This window comes from Hibiscus syriacus, unplaced genomic scaffold, assembly GCF_006381635.1.
Source record: "Hibiscus syriacus cultivar Baekdansim isolate YM2019G1 unplaced genomic scaffold, ASM638163v2 tig00000002_pilon, whole genome shotgun sequence".
NCBI lineage: Eukaryota > Viridiplantae > Streptophyta > Magnoliopsida > Malvales > Malvaceae > Hibiscus > Hibiscus syriacus.
This window is the reverse complement of record NW_024061752.1, coordinates 1,746,258-1,766,044: the sequence shown is the minus strand read 5'-3', so window position 1 is coordinate 1,766,044 and position 19,787 is coordinate 1,746,258. Positions and strand designations below refer to the sequence as shown.

Below are 19,787 nucleotides of genomic sequence, written 5' to 3'. Positions count from 1 at the left end.
TTGTTTTATGATTCCAATGATTAACTTCTATTTTGTATGGATATCTAACCTTGGTAATCTAAATCATTTATGCATCCGAAAATTCGTCATAAATTAATTAATTCATGTTATGTTCTATGTATTTTATAAAAATTGATATGTTCCAACTGTTCGTAAGAACATAAACCGGGATCTCATATTTGATCCTTCAACTTCAACAATTAATACAATAATGGTTCAAAGTTTATGAATAATTAGATCAACATCTGGTGATGACAATAATTAGTAATGGTCTAATTTTCAATTTTATCCTTGGAGTTTATGAAAGATAATAAGTTGATCATTTTACTTAATTTACCAAAACTGCATATTTTGTTCCTTCAACTTCAACCATTAATATGCAACAACATTGTAAAAATTAATCATTTAAGTTTATGGGTTTATGAACAATAACATCTTATTTTTTATGAAGTATGAGGATCAAATTTTAATAAATCGAAGTAGAGAGGCTAACGTCTCAATTTCCACAAAGTTTAACATTAGTACCCAATTCAACGAGCTCTTAGTTTTAGTAAAGTATACCCTATAGTCTTTTTTAAAAGTAGAAGGATGAAATTTAGAATTTAACATAATAATAAAAGATTAAAACAAAGAAGGTTGTATTACGTACGTCTACAATAAATTCCGTTCTCAGGAGTACTTTAATCTCCTCACAAGTGTAATTCAATTCCTTGGTTTCGTCTCTCTCTTACGACAGTGACAGTTCTTGTATTATAGCATAGTGTTCATCATCTCTGCTGTCTTTCCCATGCTGTAGTCGTCCTTGCTTTGTTAAGTAGCTCTATAAGGTGGGGCAAAACCAAAAACAATAATCGAAGCACGAATAAACACCGAGTTTTAGCTTGCAAATCATGGATTTTTCTTCAAAGGAAACACCATGATTAGATTTCTTTTATTTAGAGATGAAAAAGGTGCATAATAATTCATGTTTGTCATTCTCAAGTTTCATCGTCGTCGTCCCACCACCATCTAGCTCTTTAGGGTTTAGGGTTGTTTGATTGTTTCCAGTTTCTCTTCAAAATGTATCCTTCACACAGCAATGGCTGCTGTAGTGACCCAATGGCTCATAGCGACCATTCATGTCTTCTCCACGCACACGTCGCAACAGATCCCTCACTTCCCTTCTTCAATTTCCCCTCTCCTTATTACAACCAATGTGAGTTACAAGTACCGCAAGCCCATGATGTTTTCCTCCAACACGACCGTGATCTGTTACTTCATAACCAGACCTTGATGGAGGCTGATTCTGTCTCGGCCGGCACCATCATTAACGTGCCTGGTTCCTGCAAGAACGAGGAGTACTACTCGGGCATAGACTGCAGTACCAAAAAGAGCCACGATGTGACTCAAGTGGTGGTGCAGGAGCAGACACCCAGGAAGAGATCGTCGTCTTCCAAGGGAGATCGACACAGCAAGATTAACACGGCGAACGGACCGAGAGACCGGAGAATGAGGCTGTCGCTGGATGTTGCAAGGGAGTTCTTCGGCCTGCAAGACATGTTGGGCTACGACAAGGCTAGCAGAACAGTCGAATGGTTGCTGATACGGGCGAGGGAAGAAATAAAGAAGCTAGCGGGAACCCCTGTTTCGAAGACGAACAACAGCGTCGCGGCTGCCGTGAAGAGCCCGTCTTCAACGTCGGAGGGTGAGCTTGTATCCACGGCGGAACCTAATGCAATAGAGAAAAGGGTTAAACAACAAACTAAAACCACTTTCAATCCTCTTGCAAGAGATTTGAGGTACAAGGCGAGGGCGAGGGCGAGGGCAAAGGAGAGAACAAAAGCAAAGAAGACGTGGACTCAAAATCAACGGGGTTCCCTTGAAAGTGCCGGTGAAGAATCCGGCAACACTCAACAGGACGCCGTAGCCGAGGTTGAAGAACTCGGCTCTCGAGACATCAAGCACTTAAGCATTCACGAAGATATGATTGATGAATCTTCGGCACTTATTAATAAATGGAGCCCCAATTCGATGCTCAATTGTCTACAAAACTCTGGAATTGACCATGAGGTAAAGTCCCCTTAGCAAAGTTTCTTTATTTTCGTAGCAACAAAACCTAACTATAACGAAAGGACCTTAATATATATGTTTGTTTGCAGCATCAACTCACAGGCTTTCTGTCATTTGGCAAACCATGGGAGACCTACAACAATAACAATCTATGAAAACGTGGTTTTCGAGGGGGCATTGGATAATGTTTAGAGGCATCATGCACTATATATTGTGCTTACTTCTCTATGGTATGTAATATGCACGGTATGAACAAGCTTTTCATTTTTGGGATTTTGCTGTGAGCTGATCTTTTAATTGTCAATGATGTTATGATTTCCCTTGTTTACTTCATATACAGTATCCTAATTAGAACAATTAAGTGGACGGTTTAAAACAATTCGATGCATTAATGTTAATATGATCGTATCTCGACACGTTTTCATGCTATTGTTATTCTTTTCAACCATTTGTGTAAATTTTCCTCTGTTATCTTAGAAACCTAGGAGGATGAGGATGTGTTTCAGTATACCAATCATTTTGATTTATTAGTATTTCACACTACTAGATATATACCTTAAAAGGTGCACAAGCAAGACAATATAGAGAGTAGAAATGATAGGGTTTATTTCATTTATGATAGAATATGATTTACACATTTCATATGGTGGAGCATAAACAATTGCATGACATGACAACAAACTACCCTTTCAATGACAATAGTTCATGTAGGTTTCAATATGTTAGCACAATGTTTGAGATTAATTGTATCTTACCATTGCATGTTGGTTTTTCTGCCATCCCATATCAACATTCATTCACATAAATTTAACCAAGTTAATTACCTATATTGATGGCTTGTGTTCTTGGTTCTTGGAAGTTTTCCACCTGTAAGCTATGGAATATTTCAATGTTTCTTCTAACTTGCAGGCAGTTTTCAGCTACATTTAGCATCTAACCAGCCATTTTTGTCTGCTTAAGCTAAGAAATGTGATAGTCTTTATCTAATATTTTTATTCACGCATAACGCGAGAGTAACATGTTATAGTTATAAATATATTAGGTTTGTTTTTTATATAATATAGAAAAGGTGTAGATTAATTGAATTCACATTTCTGTTGAGAAATGATAATGAATATCACATAATTTATATAATTTTTTTATATTTTTTTTTAATTAAACGATATTATAACAGATTAGTTTTAACTATCACATCACCTCATAATAAGATAAGAGAACCTATCTCATCATGACGTCAAACTACCTAATTCAATCTCATCATTCTACTTATTCATAATTAATTTATCCTCATCCATCACATGATATCTCAAAATAAAAAAACTTAACTCTCCTATCTCCGGATCATAATCCAACCAACTTATTTAACGGCTCTTCGTGTTGTATCAAACGAGATGAACTGCGACTATCCACCCATCCCAATCATATATCAACAAATCTCATAAGACTAGGCACTGCAATATTGTATCCTAGCAAGTCTCAAGGCACTTCAGTAAAGAAAGTTTAGGTTCACACCACAAGTATGGAAATCAACACATCCTCTACTAAACTAAATCGAATGTTAACTCTTATAGAGAGATACGAGTATTTAATGGATTAAATTAAATGAGCAAAAACCGAATTGTCTGGTTTGCAACATATGCCCTATGTAGCTGAGGAAGTGAGAAGAGACACGAAATGGGATAATAGGATTGATTGAGTGGTGGATGTAGGCATGTGAAGTAAATAAGTGTCTGACTGGAAACAGAAAAGGAAAAACAGGATACAGTACTTTGACGCCAAACTCTTTTGACCCTTTCTTTACTTGCATCTCTCCTTTTAAGTGAACGCAGTTAAACCCCTCCATTAAAGCATCTGCCCTTGTCCTCAAAGTCCCACCCTTTTCTCTCTGGACCACTCCCACTAAGTTCTCTCTCTCTCAAGCAGAAAAAATGACTTTCCCCCAATGCTGCCAAACCCTAGTTCACAGAGATATGAAGAGGAAACCCTAAAGCCGTCAAAGCCTAAAACTACGGTTTACCAATTCTCTCAACCCTAAGTTTTTGTGGTGCCATCTTTTTCGAAGGTTGATTTTGGATCAAGATTAACCTAAATTATTCTGGGTGTTGTGAGAGATCCATCAGCAGCAACCCCAGAGAGAGACCCCAAAACCTAGAACGTGGGATTGAAACTATGGATCATCAGGGAGCACTACTTGTGAAACCCTAAAAGTCCATGGGATTTGATGGGCGGGGGTTAAAAGCTTTCAAGTTCCATCATCAATGGAAGAAGAAAATATATACTAAAACTCCGTATGGCAATTGTTAGTGGCGAAGAACAATTTATATAGGACGAGTTACTACTCAGACCATTCAAAGGACATTGGGATCACTGGTGAGACATTCAAATCTTATAGTTATAATGAATACTAGATTTTGTCATAGGGATACATTTTTTATATAATTTTTTTAATTTATTTAACCATAATGGTAGAGATAAGCATAAGACATGTCGATTTTTTAGTCGTCCTGATTCTAATTTAAAAATTATAAGCTTCCATCTCACTCTGACCTGTCCCAACATTTGGTAATGTTCCACCTGCCCTGAACTTGTTTATTTTTTATTCAACAGGATATGAATATATATATATATAAAAGCATTATAGTAATTATCTTTAAATATATATAGAAAATTTATAGTAAATATCTCGGGTTAAGTTGGGATTTTTATCCTATAACCTGATCTCGACTCTTTCCTTCATAGAATTCACACAATTCATCTCGAACCTAATTTAAAAAAATCATTATAACAATATTAATTATTATTTAAAAATAAAATATTAATGTCATTTTTTAAAATGAATTCATATACGATTAATTATGACATTAACTTACTCATAGCATTATAAATAATATAGTTAATATTCAATCACTTGAATTAATCTATATCAACTTTTATTAATACCTTAGAAGAATGGAATTAACTAAAACATTATTAAAACATTAACATAAGAAGTTCAACTACAAGCACACCTTGTTCATACCAAAACACACACCTAAAGAGATGAATGTCACAGCAAAAACAATTAGTCATAAAACTCTAATTAGCACCAATGTGCAGCTGCATTGAGACATAATTAACTCGTTACCCTAAACATAGTAAAATATGTGAACTCGGGAATCATCCACACCAAACATTTAGCTATGCCATGTGTTTTTGGTCTTGTCTTCAACCAAACTACCTTGTGCAACATCAATTAACGCATTCTCATTATGTTTTGCAAAAGGTTCTCTCTCATTTTCTTTTTCGCACAGCAGATATAATTTTGTTAATATAAGTAAAATTAGTCAAATGTCAAAAGGTTGTCGGTCAAATGAAAGATAAACATAAAATCAAGTACCGAATTACACTTGAAAATGAAAGACAAAAGAGACAAGACATCTTGAACACACTACCATAGCACACTGACCTAAAAACATCGCTAAGGGTTCTCTCTCATTTTATCCTATGTCTTGACTAAATCTCCTGGTTTTTCTACACACCCATCGTGGCATTTGAATCCTGGCCACAATTACCCTTTGTATATGTCACTTCATGTTGACTCAACACTCTGTACCATATAGCAAATTCATGTTAGAGATGGAAAAGTTGGCTTGGGAGGAAGGCGGTGACAAAGGTTTTACCCAGTGAAACTGATGTTAGATTGGTAATCAACCCATGTTTGATAATCAGGGGACTGAGCGAAGTAGAATCAAACACTAAGAAATATTAAATTGTTTAATTTTGAAAAAATAAGGATCTATTGAGTATTTTAATCAAAGAAAAAGTCTTAATTTGTGAAAGTGTTGATTACCTTGACAAAGCCACTTTATCTGCCATTTCCGTAGTTTTTTTCTTGCAGCTACCCCAGTTTTAAACTAGAACATGAAATAGATCATATCACCATCATCTTTTTTTTAAACCAAACTGCCGCCATCATCATCATTCAGGAAATGGGACAAAATTACAGGCAATATTGTTTGTTAACGACGATACACTGATTTTCTTACATAAGTATAGAGCATGCGTGCAAAAACAAACAAACAATAACAATAATGTTAAAACTCCACAACATCTACCTTAAAAACAGCCCCAAACATAAGAAAGGGCACCCAGGTTGCAGCAGCTGGAAGAAAGATGGGTTTATACCGACAGAGAAGAAGAACATAAATTTTAAATATTTAATAGCTGTTGAATTTGATAAGGACGGAGACAAGAGGTAGGGTGTTGCAGATATAAATTTTATAGATTATTTACAACTACTACACAAAAAAGACAAGGAAGTAGTAACGCAACAGGTAGCTATGTCTGTAAGGCTGTAAAATTTTTATTTATGATAGTTTATTGCTTTCTAGTTGTCTAAGCTTCTTAGGCTCAACTAGGAGCTTTTGCTTGCCCATTTTGCTAGAGAGGACAGCTGCTGCTTCTGCATTTTGTTTTTCTCTTCTCAACTACTTTCATCTTTTCATGCTCTTTTCCGTAGAGACCTTTTACCATCCCAGTATTTGAGAGAGATAATACACAATATAAAATTCATTAGTTTTGTACAGATTTATGATCGTTGGATGAGTTAAATAGATGATTGAGATTGATTCTTATTTTTTTCTAGTAAATATTTTCTCATTTAATACTGTTAATTTCATCCATCTATTTACACTCTTCTAACAGTACTAAATCTATATAAAATTAAAAGAATTTTACATTGTATAACATGATCATATCCCATATATATATATATATATATATATATATATATATATATATATATATATAAGAATAAATTGACTCAGCTTGAAATCATCCAATATGAATAGTATGAACAAAAATGTTTGAGCTTTGGTATGTAAATGTCAGTTATAAGGGGGAAGTAAGAAAAAAATTTGGGTCAACATTGAATCGCAATTTTTTATTGGTGTTGAAATGTAATTTTATAAATTTTGAAGGACTAAATCAAAATTTTATAATTTTAGAAAATAGTGAAAATGTTATTTTACCATATATTAACTCATGATTTTATGCATTTTAAATAGGCTTTTACCATGTTAGGGGCTAGCTTCACTGCGATCAACTATAATACTCTTTTGGATCGAATCATGTTGTAAAAGTAAACACAACAACTTTACCATTTTTTTCTTGGACTGATTAAGCCATTCAAGAACCTAATTTATTATTAACGTCAACTGAAACTTTGATCTCAAGTCGTGTTATAAAATAACGACGAATAAACAACTACAAAACAATAAGAAATAAAGATATAAACACACAAATCTATATAAAAAAACTTTAAAACAAAAAAATTATGAATAAAAGAGAAAATCTTATTATCTATATATAAAGTTAATTACTTAATGATATATATATTATTAAGAGTATTCTTTAATATTAACTCTCACTTCTAATAAAAAAAATAATAGCATAAATCGTATACGAAGGATTTAGTGGCGGAACCACATGGGGGCGGAAGGAATACATGGTTCATCTCAACTTTTATGGTTTAATTGTATTTTAAGTCCTTGAAAATTTTGAAACCATTTAAATTAATTCTCGACTCCTACCAAATTTTTTTTGTTTAATTATTTTTTAAGACATTATCAATTTTAAAATTAAATAGAATTAAGTTTTCCCCTAACTTTTCTGGTTTAATTACTTTTTAGGACATGATAGTTTTAAAATCAGTGAAATTAAATCTCAATCCTCTATTTTTTTGTGGTTTAGTTATTTTTTAGAACCGTGTTAGTTTCAAAGATAAGCAACTTGGCCCATTCCATAATTTCATCCTAGTTTTGCCCTTGAAAGGATTGGAGGATACGAACAGTAAGGGGGTTAAGCGCCTACTTGAGCAAGTAGCGGCAATGAATGGTGTTTCTCCCATGGTCTCATGCATCATTGAGTTGCTCGGAATAGATTGAAGGTTGAGGTTTAACTATGTTCCTCAAGAATGTAATGAGGTTGCGGAAGGTATATGCCTAAGTTGACGCGGAATTTACCGTTCGGTGTTGAAGCTCTCCGGACGCCTCCTGCGGAAGTTGTTTTGTTGCTGCATGAAGATGAGTCAAGTTGTGTCGTGCATGACAATGTTTAGCTAAGATAGTTCCATTGTTTATCTTTTTACCATTCGAAAAAAAGAAAAAGAAAATGTAATGAGGTTGCGGAAGGTATATGCCTAAGTTGACGCGGAATTTATCGTTCGGTGTTGAAGCTCTCCGGACGCCTCCTGCGGAAGTTGTTTTGTTGCTGCATGAAGATGAGTCAAGTTGTGTCATGCATGACAATGTTTAGCTAAGATAGTTCCATTGTTTATCTTTTTACTCGAAAAAAAGAAAAAGAAAATGTAATGAGGTTGCGGAAGGTATATGCCTAAGTTGACGCGGAATTTACCGTTCGGTGTTGAAGCTCTCCGGACGCCTCCTGCGGAAGTTGTTTTGTTGCTGCATGAAGATGAGTCAAGTTGTGTCATGCATGACAATGTTTAGCTAAGATAGTTCCATTGTTTATCTTTTTACCATTCGAAAAAAAGAAAAAGAAAAAGTATAGTTATGTAAGCATTGAATGTAGACACATCCATCACAGATCTCCATTTGCCCCTGAATTTCTTTTATTAAATGGATTGCGTCATAAATATTTTTAATCAGATCAAATAATTCGATTATAAGTCAGTATTTATATATACAACTAAAGTTGAACCTGCTAAAGACATAGGCAGTGTGATTATAGGCCATCCGTTGACCACGTTAACATCAAAGCTTTATGCGCAGCTTTTGCCATATATAGTTGTAGTGGTATTAACACTTTACCTTTGTGTGACTACACACACAACACAACACAACGCATCAATAGATACATAGATAGGTGTGAAACATAATAAGAATGGGAAATTGTACAGCATAGTCCCTCTCTTTTGACTTTTTTCTGAAACCCTGGATTTGGAGGTTGAAATAATTAGGGCTAAGACCTTAAAGGACTCCCCAAACACAGGATTGCAAAATCCAATAAAAAAATCTTAGACATAACACTGTTTGTCTTTGGTGAACTAACTGTTGGGTACAGCCTACACTGGCCAGCTGATTGGAGAGCAAACGACACAAACTGTTCATGTTATGAATCTGAGAGAGCAACTTTCCCATCTTTCTAGGAACAGTGCTGAGATCTATGTCTGGGGTTTTTTCTAGGTTGATAAAAGCTTCGTAATTCTTTAATCTTGTAAAAAATGAATTTAAGTTCATATTTATTTTTCTTAAATTATATATATTTCTGTCGATTAATTAGGTGATAATGACCGAATTGATGTTGATGTATTGTAGTTAGAGGAGAGAAGTTAAAATCATACTTGACTTTCAATCATCAACTTGGTTAACCCACTAATTATATAAAAATATTTTTTATAAATTTTAAATCTAATCTTAATATTACAAAGGAGAAAAGAAAATTCTAAGTAAAATAAAAAGTACTCTAATAGGTTTAAAAGTCATGACCTAACCTACTAAATATACTTACTCCACTAATTACATAAAACTAAAATAAAATGGAAGGTAACCTACCATATATAATTATGATTAACATAAACTACACATTATTTACCTTGATTTTTAGGTCACCAAACATCAGTACTTTCAAGTTGATTTAACAATGATACCATAAAAATCATTCACATTTATTGATATTTAATTTATTAATTAATTTAAATTAAATGTTATAAAAATATATTATAATGATTAAATTTTATTTATTCTATTGATAACGTAAAAATTCGATATTATTTAAAGGATTCGATCCCACCTCTTCTTAAATTCCGTCCTAGGTCGACATCAAACACTAGGAATTCTTGGATGTGTATGGTGAGGTGCTTACAGGACGTCATGATGATAATTTGGTGGTCCTAACCTTATATATTTTTTATGATATAAGTATAACGTAATGGCAATTAGAATATGTATAAACATAGATGATAATAAATTTAAATAATATACATTAATCAGAATAAATCTATAAAGAATTGTAATGAAAATAAAATGTTTAATTTCAAACATTTTTTCTTTGAATAATTTTCGCTTAGAGAAGGAGGAAGGATAATTTTTGCTCCTATTAGATATTGAACTCACAACCTAAAAGAAAGAAAAGTGTTGAGTTTGAATTATAATATTTTAGTATAACAAATAAATATAAAAATACTTTTGAAATTTGTCAAAAATAATTCAAAGTCTACAAAACTTGAAAAATATTTTCTATGTGTTTTTGACTTGATATGCACATTAAAGTATTTTTAGAAACTCAAAATAAGTCAAAATATTCAATTTTTGGTATAATGTTTCGAAACCTCTAGAGAAGTATGCTTAAAATTTAAAAAAATTGTCCGGTTTAGAAACTTCCCTGATTGATTTCGAAACCCTTTACCTGGTTTCTTTTACAACCCCTGTCTGGTATCTAAATCACCCTGCCTGGTTTCTAAACCCCTGCTACAATAGTTTTTCAAAACTATGTGCAGAAAAGCATAAATTGAGAAAAATATATGCTTCCAACGAATATAGTTCATCTCCAACAGTCATAAACTCCATCTTAGCCGGCGAAGCTCATGAACGACGACATATACGTGATGGGAATGATGGTCGAAGATGATCACCAACGGTGTATCTAGGTATTTTGGTGTATTTATGTAATTTAAAAAAAATTAGAGTTTCTTTTAAAAAATAATAATTTTATATTTTTTTAATATTTAATAATATTTTTAATGGTTGTTACTAAGTGTGTAATTAAAGTTACAATGATGCACTTAAACGTGTAACATGAAAAACGTGTAAGGTATAATTCATCGGCACACGACTCTGCTTCACACAAACCGCGGCTAACTCTCGGATTCCTTATTTCATTCATGGCCATATGCGGCAGTCGACTTTCCAGGAAGTTAAAGCTAAAGCCTAAAGCAGCTTCTGACAACGATATGTAACAAGGCGATCACGATGATGCAGAGGAACAAGCAATGCGGCGGAAACTGGAAGGACGCGGAGGACGATTACCGTGTAGGCGGGTTACGGCAGAGGTCAAACCTGATTGGAAATAAGTGTCAGCCGTTTGATTTTTCGGGCGTGATTCATTACGAGAGCAAAGGGAATCAACTCGACGAGTTGCCTGTTCATTCGCTGCGTGTCAGTCCCTTGCCTGGTTACCTCGCTCAGATAAGGCTTTGATTACGTCACCGATCGGAATAATTATAAATTCAGATAGGAAGTTGAATTTTATAATTTTTTAATAAAAATTTAAGTACATTAAAATAACAATAGTAATAAAATTGTCCTAAATAAATGAAAATAACATTAAAATATCTAATTAACTCAACTAAAACATCAAATATTAAATTAAAATATTATAAATATCTAAAAAAACAAATTAAAAAGAAGAAACATAATAACTTAACCAAAATCTAAATTATCTTAAAATCTCTTTGAAATTATTTTATAAACAAAGGAAAAGCAGGCAGCCCAACTCCGTTCCAAAGTTACCCATTGGTCATGCACCGGGAGCAGCATCCTTTACCTTGCTCTGCAAGTAACCACCGTATTCAATAGCATAATCCTTGACATGGCTAGCCGTATCGTAAATCCGGCTCCGGGCGTAGTCGACCCTGTCGGACCCCGGCGGGTGCATGCCTCTGAAGTACCGGAACATCCAACACAACCCCGCCACCGACAAAACCCCGAAGCCGCACGCCGAGAAGAAGCCGGCTGAAACGATCAACAACACGGAGCCTACGGGGAACCATATAGGGCTCGAAATGAGGATCAATGGCATCAACAAGATGAACCCGAGACTGGCGACGGTCACGGTGACGCCGGTGAAGATTAGGAGAATCGAGGCGGTAACAAACAAGGGAAGTTGGGCGGAGTTGGGTGCATGAGCTTGGATTCTTTGTAGGAAAGTTGTGGCGGTGGGGTTCGGTCTAGGTGATCTCCGTTGACGCGGACTGCGCTCAGCCATGGTTAAGAGAGTTAGAGCTCAAGGGGTTTAGGGTAAGGGGAAAAGACTTGAGAAAACAGGGGAATTGGTAAAGGGTTAACGTTAAAGCGATAAAGGTGACGAGAGAGATTAGCGTTTGGTGACAAGTGTCGTGAAATTACAATTTCTGAAGACATGCAAGGGACACACGTGGAGAAGGCTTGGATCTTTTGCAGTCCTAGGGTATGAGACTAATGACCTTTTCTATTTTGAAAGATGTTGAGGACTATTTTAAAAATCTCATCACTATATTTGATAACATTTCTGCTTTGAATACTAAGCTTTAAGAATTTTATAACTTCATCATTGAAACTTTGAATTGTTTCATATTTGATTAGTCGAACGTTAAATTAAAAACAATATGATGATGCAGCCGGTTTTATGTTGACATAGATTGCATTTTATGGAAGTGGACGCCATTTGTTGACCCCATCAAATTTTTTTATTTGATTTCTTCTTTTTCTCACAAAGATTAAGCTTTTAAAATTTCATCATTATATCATATCAGTGTTAGAATTGTTGTTTTTCAATGTTTTTTTAATCACATACGATAGTTATGCATACGTCTCATCGTTCTTTATAACACTATCAATTTAGATTTTTTAAATTTTTTAAAACTTCAACTCAAAACTCAAATGAGAAAGACATTGATCTATAATTTTCGTCATTCAATTAACATGGAATCATGATATATATAGTTTGTTTACTCCTTCTCCACCTTCTCACTATTGAGAGTTGAAAGAAGATACTATGTCGTTGAAAAATCAAAGAAACCCCAAAATCAAAGTTTTTCATTATTAATTATTTAACAGTATAGTGATAAACATGAACTTTTTTTAGTTTTGGTAATTAAATTAAAAATTTAATAATAAAAATAGAAATATGATTAAAGTTGAGTGACAAAATTTATAGCTTACCTATATCTTTTCCCAAGGCTAACATTTGGAAATTCCGAACTACGTACATCAATCAATACATGATTTTCTTGTATCATGCAGACAACACTGAGAAACAAATAATGAAAATTGATAAGTTAATCACAGTAACTTAAACCATTTTTTAGATTCACCTCGTGTTCCACTTTTGCTTTTTAGCAGAAGCAGTTGAGCTATTAGCTATAGTTGCAGAAGTTGCCAAATCCATCAATCTCTCTATATCAGTTGACTTATACTTTAATTTGAGACCTCCCTGGATTCATGACTTGATACATAGGATAAGTTTGTGTGGCATACAGTGTCGCCACTTATCAATGTAATCTTCTTTGCTGCAAAATAGTTCCTTAGGTTTCACCAAAGTCGTTTGGACAGGTAGAAAGTCTATAGGCATGGCAGAGAATCGAGGATAGCGACGATTCCAAAACGTCTGTCTTCGTAGGAGCTGGAGACTTGAAAAGGTACTGAATGAACTCATCGGCGGCATTGCTCATGCTCACTTGTGCATCCACTTGTCATGGATGAAAAATGATTGCTTCTGCAATAATTTCTAATGAAAAGGGCTCGTGCTTCTTCTACATAGCTGACTCTGGGCTCGGGTATGAGTTCGACATTTGGTTCGGGGTGGTGGCTGAGCTGCCTCAATCAAGCCTTGGAAGTTGGAACACTTACAAAAGGCTGACGGTTCCATCTGTCTGAGCTAATGAAAGGTGGCGAGCCTCGGCTCAAATCACACCTTCAAATTTAAAAATTGTATGTACGATTGTAACATAAATAAAGAGATTTCGGTTAATTTTCTTAATTTCAATTAGGCTTTTGATATAATTTTTGAGTGACTAAATATGAATTTTTACCATTCTCGAGGAGCCAAAAGTCACTATCACCATTACATTAAGTAAAAATTTTGTAATTCTAAAAGGGCTATAGCTATAATTTTAATATAATTTATTTCCTTCATAAAACTCAAATCTGAAACATAAATTTTATTTTATTTTTATATCACTAGATGCAATAGACAGTTTATATTGCTTCCTCTTGAGAAGCCTCAAGTACCTAAGCTTCGATTGTATGACATACCTAAATATTTACTGAAGTTTATGATTTCGTGCACTTTATTTTCTTTATTTAATTGGGTTAGTTTATCGTGTGAAAACTGAAACCTTGAGCTGTTTTCTAAACATAATTGGTGATATAACGATATGTATACATATGTTTCTCTCTTTATTTTAGATTAGGACCACGGTATTAATGTAGTAATTGTTGGATAGAAAACAATGATAATAACATGATTTAAATCACTCTTTTACTGCTCCTTCAAGTATTATTAAAAAGTTAGAATCATGATATTATAAATTAAATAATAAAATATTTGATCTAACTTAATTGATTATTAAAAAAATCATTATTCCATTGATCAAAGTATACAACAATTCTGTATGGTGTCAATTTCCACTGTTCATCTCCCTTTTTTTTTGGGGTGGTTTAATATTATGTAAGAAAAAGCCAAATTGTAGAGAATTAGATCACAAACTATGTGCATTTTAGATACAATAATGATCTGAGTTTGAACGTCAATCTCCATTTGAATAACTCTTTTTTTTCCTCGACCTTCTTGTCCTCCAAATAATTGCAGAAGGGCTTGGACAGATTCGATATGGGATTTTTGTAGGAATGTCCGGTACCCTACAACAAATGAGGCGCCTTGGATCAGAGCAAGTCACAGATCTCAAAGAGGACTAACATATCACCCGACTATTAACAATATTATTTGTGTTGGATCGGGACAAGATGGATTTTTATCTCAAAATTTAAAACAGATTAAGGACGGATGGAACATCACCAAACGTCGGGACAAAAAAAATTGACTCGCTACACTCGTACCCATTCCTACCCGACATTATCCCTTTTAGATTACCGGACTGTTGACAAGACAAATCTGAATGCTTGTCAAGATGTCAATGAGTCTCAACCAAATGAAACAACCCGTGTTGGTAGAAAAACTTGTTTCATTGTCCAAAGAAACAATGGAAGAAAAATGGGGTTAACTTTGAAAAGAAAAGAAAAGAAAAACAAATGGTGAGTTTAAAATCTTACTGCAAACCCGAAATTTCAATTTGGGAAAAGTCCAAGGTAGTTGAACCGTCAAGTGGGGGTAACATTTCTCTGGTCTTGCCCCTAAGTGGTGTCAATTCTGGTTGTTTGATGGCAAGTACTCTGCAGCTCAAGCTGTTTGCTATGTTGTCGTAGTGGGCCAATGCCAACCTATTGCCAATCAAAACACTGATTTGAGTCAGTCTTTTGTTTCATGAAATTCATAAACTAATTGCAAACTTTGGATTTGGGATAAAATATAATTAGCAATAGAAAATTGAGGGTAAAATCAAAATGAATTCTTTTTAATATGTTGTAAGAATAAAATATTCCATCTGCACTAGAAAAAATCAAAGTTTGTAGAGCACAAATACAATAAAAAAAATAAAACTTGCAGACAATATTCTATATAAAAAATTAGTAAGCTAATGAGTCTGTGGTCTATGTTCAATATAAGAGCTGCTAGCCCATGATTTCAGAACCACCCCATGCTTTATGGTTCAGGGAACTTTTCATCCATTGCTAACAGACAAGAGGATCAAGGTATCCTAATATCATCCCAACAGTTACTGTCAATATATATATATATATATATATATATATATATATATATATATAGCAAACAAGATGGACCCAAAATTTTCTTTTGTCTGTTTCTTCGCCATTGACACAACCACATGCTTGTCCAACCCGAGTTTAATGAACAGTGCCTCAATCTTTTCACCCTAAAGTGCATCCCCAGGGCCTGTCTCTTTTGACCCTCCTTTTCATTTCTCAAGCATTTTCCTTTAGTAGAATCAATCACTAAGAGGGATCAAGGCTAAGAATTAGTTATATCTAGAGACGGAAATAAGTCAAACATTAGATAGAAGAGATTAATTTATTTTATAATAAAAGAATCCAGTTCTCTTAAATATTTAGATTAAAAAAGACCTAAAATATTATTAAAAATTAGGAGGAACTGTTATCTCCTAAATGACTTCTTTCTTGATTTCATCCTTGTTTTATCCTTACAAATTTAAGAGATAAATTATATAAAATTTAGACTGTAATTTATAATTTTAACAAGGCAATAATTTTATCACTATAACGGTCATCTTGTCGATATTTCTAAAAAATTATCAACATTATCAATAGCCTCACTTGAAAATTACCAACCTAATACCTGATGACAGTTTTGAACCTTCCTATAAACCTCCATTTAACCCCAGCAGGTCCTATTAAAAAAAAACACTACCCAGGAATTGTAACCTCTAAAAGCAATGATTAAACAATAATTAACATAAGAAGCCGAGTTCACTCACTTGTAAAGAAAGCTCTGACGATGAAGGCCGACGACGAGAGAAGAGGCACCAATCTCTCGCACCATGGCTACGATCTTCCTGCCTTCCTGGTCCCCTTCCGTCACAATCATCTCAATATTTGTCTGTTTAACAAAATTCTCCCAATATCATAAAAGAATAAAAAGTCTCGTAATCGGTGATTACAGGGAACTGAGTTGACTCACTCACGTTAAAGAAATTGGAGTTGCATATCTCCTTGAAGGAGAGAGCCAACTGATAGCCTTTCAATCGAAGCATCCTCGCTTTCTTTTTGCTCATTGATTTCGTGGCCGAGAAGACGTGGAGGAGAGTCAGCAAGTCGCCGTATCGGAGCAAATTGTGTAGACTCCATCGAAGAGCTGTTCTCGATACTTCTATGTCTTCGACCACAACTACTATTTTCCTCACATCCATGGCGTTTTCTCTCTCTCTAGGATCTTAGAGAGAGAGAGAATCAACACCTTTCCTGAGATGGATTTGTGTGTCAAAAAGCTAAGACTCTATGGGATTTTGAGCTTCGGGTCCTTTTTTGACAAACATTGGGATTTGATTAAGCAAAAATGTTGCTGGCTTTCTGCGGGCTTTTTGGTATATATATATATATATATATATGCAAAATCAACGAGATAATGCGTTGAAATTTTTTTTTTCACGAGATAGTGCCCTCGCCAGATTAATTGCTCAGATGGAGTGATCTCTACAGTCCCCATATAGGTCGCCAGGTGCTCTGGGCGACGTCCTTATTTGATGGGGTAGGTCGCCATGTAATCCCCAAAGGTCGCCATGCAGTCCATGCATCTGGATCATCGTCATCAAGGTCTTATAACCTGTAGTTTTCCCTAAGAGTTTTACTATGACTGAGTTTTGCATACTTTGATAAATGGTTTCGTGCATACGTTTAGAAAATTGGATTTTGATCAATTACCACCTAGTCCTCCAGAAGAACGATATCATCATCTTCAAGCATTCCTAATCTCGATTGCGCACTTTTTCTTGCTCCACCCACTATGTCGGCGTAAGTTCTCTCTCCCTCATGAATTTCTAGTTTGTTTAGGGTTATGATCTCGTTCACTTTTCCAACTCTTCCTACTTCAGAATCCTCCATGAAAATATCATCAGGTGCATTAGGTGTCAAAATAACTAGGTCTTTTCCTAGCAATTCTTCAGTTTTCTGTCCCCCCCTCCCCAGCAAGTTTTGGGTTGAACTTCGCAGTCTCGGGTTCGTTTCTTCTTATTGTTGCTTCCTTAATCGGGCTTGGTCTGTATCGTCGGGTGGTTTGTCACCATGCTTCCCGATAGAAAGCACTCATTGGCTATATTGTTAGGGTTTTCCATCGAGAGAGTTTTTCTCGCGTTGTTTTTTATTAGCTACCATTGGCCATTAGACATTAATAGCCATTGGCAAAGGAACCTTTTGTTTTGTTACTTTAAGGGTGGCAAAGAGGAAGGGAATCTCAGCAGGGCTAAAAAGCTGGAAAAAAAAAGATGCAGCGCAACACTACAAAAAAATATGTAGATAAAGGCCCGATAAGATGCTCCATGCCTCATATATATATTTAAAATTATATATTTGCCAAGCATGGACTGCATGGCGACCTTTGGAGATTGCATGGCGACCTACCTAGGTCGCTGGGCGTGCATGGCGACCTGGTAGGTCGCTGGGCGTGCATGGCGACCTACCCCAGGACGTCGCCCGGAGCACCTGGCGACCTATATGGGGACTGTAGAGATTACCCCATCTGAGCAATTAATCTGGCGAGGGCACTATCTCGTGAAAAAAAAAATTCAACGCATTATCTCGTTGATTTTGCCTATATATATATATATAGAGAGAGAGGTTAAATTGACGGGATAATGTTGTGAGAAAAAAAATTCATGAGATAATGCGTTCTAACAATTAATTGCTGAGATAGGGTGTTTGCTACAGTTCGAATGTAGGTCGCCAGGTGATCTGGACGACCAAGGAGGTCGCCATGCCGTCCCTGCGTCCCACCAAGAAGGTCGCCATGTATGCTGGCGCCATGCAGTGAAAGTTGAAATGTAGTGTTATCTCTTCCTAGTCAAACACTAATTGTTTGGGTTAAATGCAAATTTGATCCTCATAACATTGCACTCTCGTATGCATGTTTTAATATTTAGGGGATAATAGCATTTTCGGTCCCCTATGCTTTGTAATGTCTTTGTTTAATCATTTAGTGACATTTTTAATGTTTTGTTTCAATCATGTATATTTTAATAATTATATTTTAGTCACTAGTTGTTCATTCTGTCAAGTTTGTGTATGCTTCATTTTGATCATAATATTTTTAGTTATTTCATTTTAATCACTGATTTCATTTGTTTTATATATTTTCCTTAATTTTTGAAATTGGCCATGAAATTTGTAAACATGTTATTTTAGCCACTGTTTAGTATTTATGTTTATTATAATTTAGTCATATATGTTTCTTGTTTATCCTATTTTAGTATGTATTTATTTTAAAATTGATTATTGGGATCTTTGGTTTAGGGTTTTGTCATAATGAAACCAATTTTGTCATATTTTACCTGTTATATTGTTATGTATATGTCATAACCATTTTTAGGTGAAACAATTATTTATTGTTTTAAAAACATTTATGATTTTAATCTTGAAAAAAATGATGTTTTGAAATTAAATTGGATAGAGTCGCCATCAACCTTTGGGTTAGGAAATTTCATGTTTTAAAAACATGTTTACAAATTTCATGGCCAATTTCAAAGATTAAGGAAAATATATAAAACACATGAAATCAATGATTAAAATGAAATAACTAAAAATATTATGATCAAAATGAAGCATACACAAACTTGACAGAATAAACAACTAGTGACTAAAATATAATTATTAAAATATACATGCCTGAAACAAAACATTAAAAATGTCACTAAATGATTAAACAAAGACATTACAAAGCATAGGGGACCGAAAATGTTATTATCCCCTAAATATTAAAACATGCATATGAGAGTGCAAAGTTATGAGGACCAAATTTGCATTTAACCCAAACAACTAGTGTTTGACTAGGAAGAGATAACACTACATTTCAACTTTCACTGCATGGCGCCCAGCATACATGGCGACCTTCTTGGTGGGACGCAGGGACAACATGGCGACCTCCTTGGTCGCCCAGATCACCTGGCGACCTACATTCGAACTGTAGCAAACACCCTATCTCAACAATTAATTGTTGGAACGCATTATCTCGTGAATTTTTTTTTCTCACAACATTATCCCGTCAATTTAGCCTATATATATATATATATATATATATCAGATAAAGTACATTAAATGTTATTAAATTATAGATTTAAATATATAAAGTTATCTAATCTATGTCTGTTTTTTCAGTTTCGTGTCTAACATTTTATT

The 19,787-nt window shown here is 34.5% G+C and overlaps 3 protein-coding genes across 4 annotated transcripts; 1 reads left to right on the top strand and 2 right to left on the bottom strand.

Moving 5' to 3' along the window:
- The first annotated feature begins 826 nt into the window (after positions 1-826).
- Positions 827-2,405, top strand: LOC120213501 (transcription factor DICHOTOMA-like). The gene is made up of 2 exons (XM_039211639.1): positions 827-2,049; positions 2,139-2,405. Exons 1-2 carry the CDS (start codon positions 1,060-1,062, stop codon positions 2,202-2,204), a joined length of 1,056 nt encoding a protein of 351 aa, XP_039067570.1. The 5' UTR covers positions 827-1,059; the 3' UTR covers positions 2,205-2,405.
- Positions 2,406-11,564: 9,159 nt separating this feature from the next.
- LOC120213763 (oleosin-like) lies at positions 11,565-12,051 on the bottom strand. The gene has a single exon (XM_039211854.1). The coding sequence runs from the start codon at positions 12,031-12,033 to the stop codon at positions 11,566-11,568; it is 468 nt and encodes a 155-aa protein (XP_039067785.1). The 5' UTR covers positions 12,034-12,051; the 3' UTR covers position 11,565.
- Positions 12,052-14,464: 2,413 nt separating this feature from the next.
- On the bottom strand, positions 14,465-16,930 carry LOC120213592. Of its 2 annotated transcripts, none has more exons than XM_039211714.1 (4): positions 16,586-16,930; positions 16,379-16,500; positions 15,078-15,263; positions 14,465-14,666 (listed from the first exon to the last, which is right to left on the bottom strand). In XM_039211714.1, the coding sequence occupies exons 1-4, from the start codon at positions 16,808-16,810 to the stop codon at positions 14,555-14,557; spliced, it is 645 nt and encodes a 214-aa protein (XP_039067645.1). In that variant the 5' UTR covers positions 16,811-16,930; the 3' UTR covers positions 14,465-14,554. The 2 variants fall into 2 exon arrangements, with proteins under 2 accessions (XP_039067645.1, XP_039067686.1); XM_039211755.1 differs by having other exon boundaries at positions 15,078-15,245; positions 16,586-16,929.
- Positions 16,931-19,787: the final 2,857 nt, after the last annotated feature.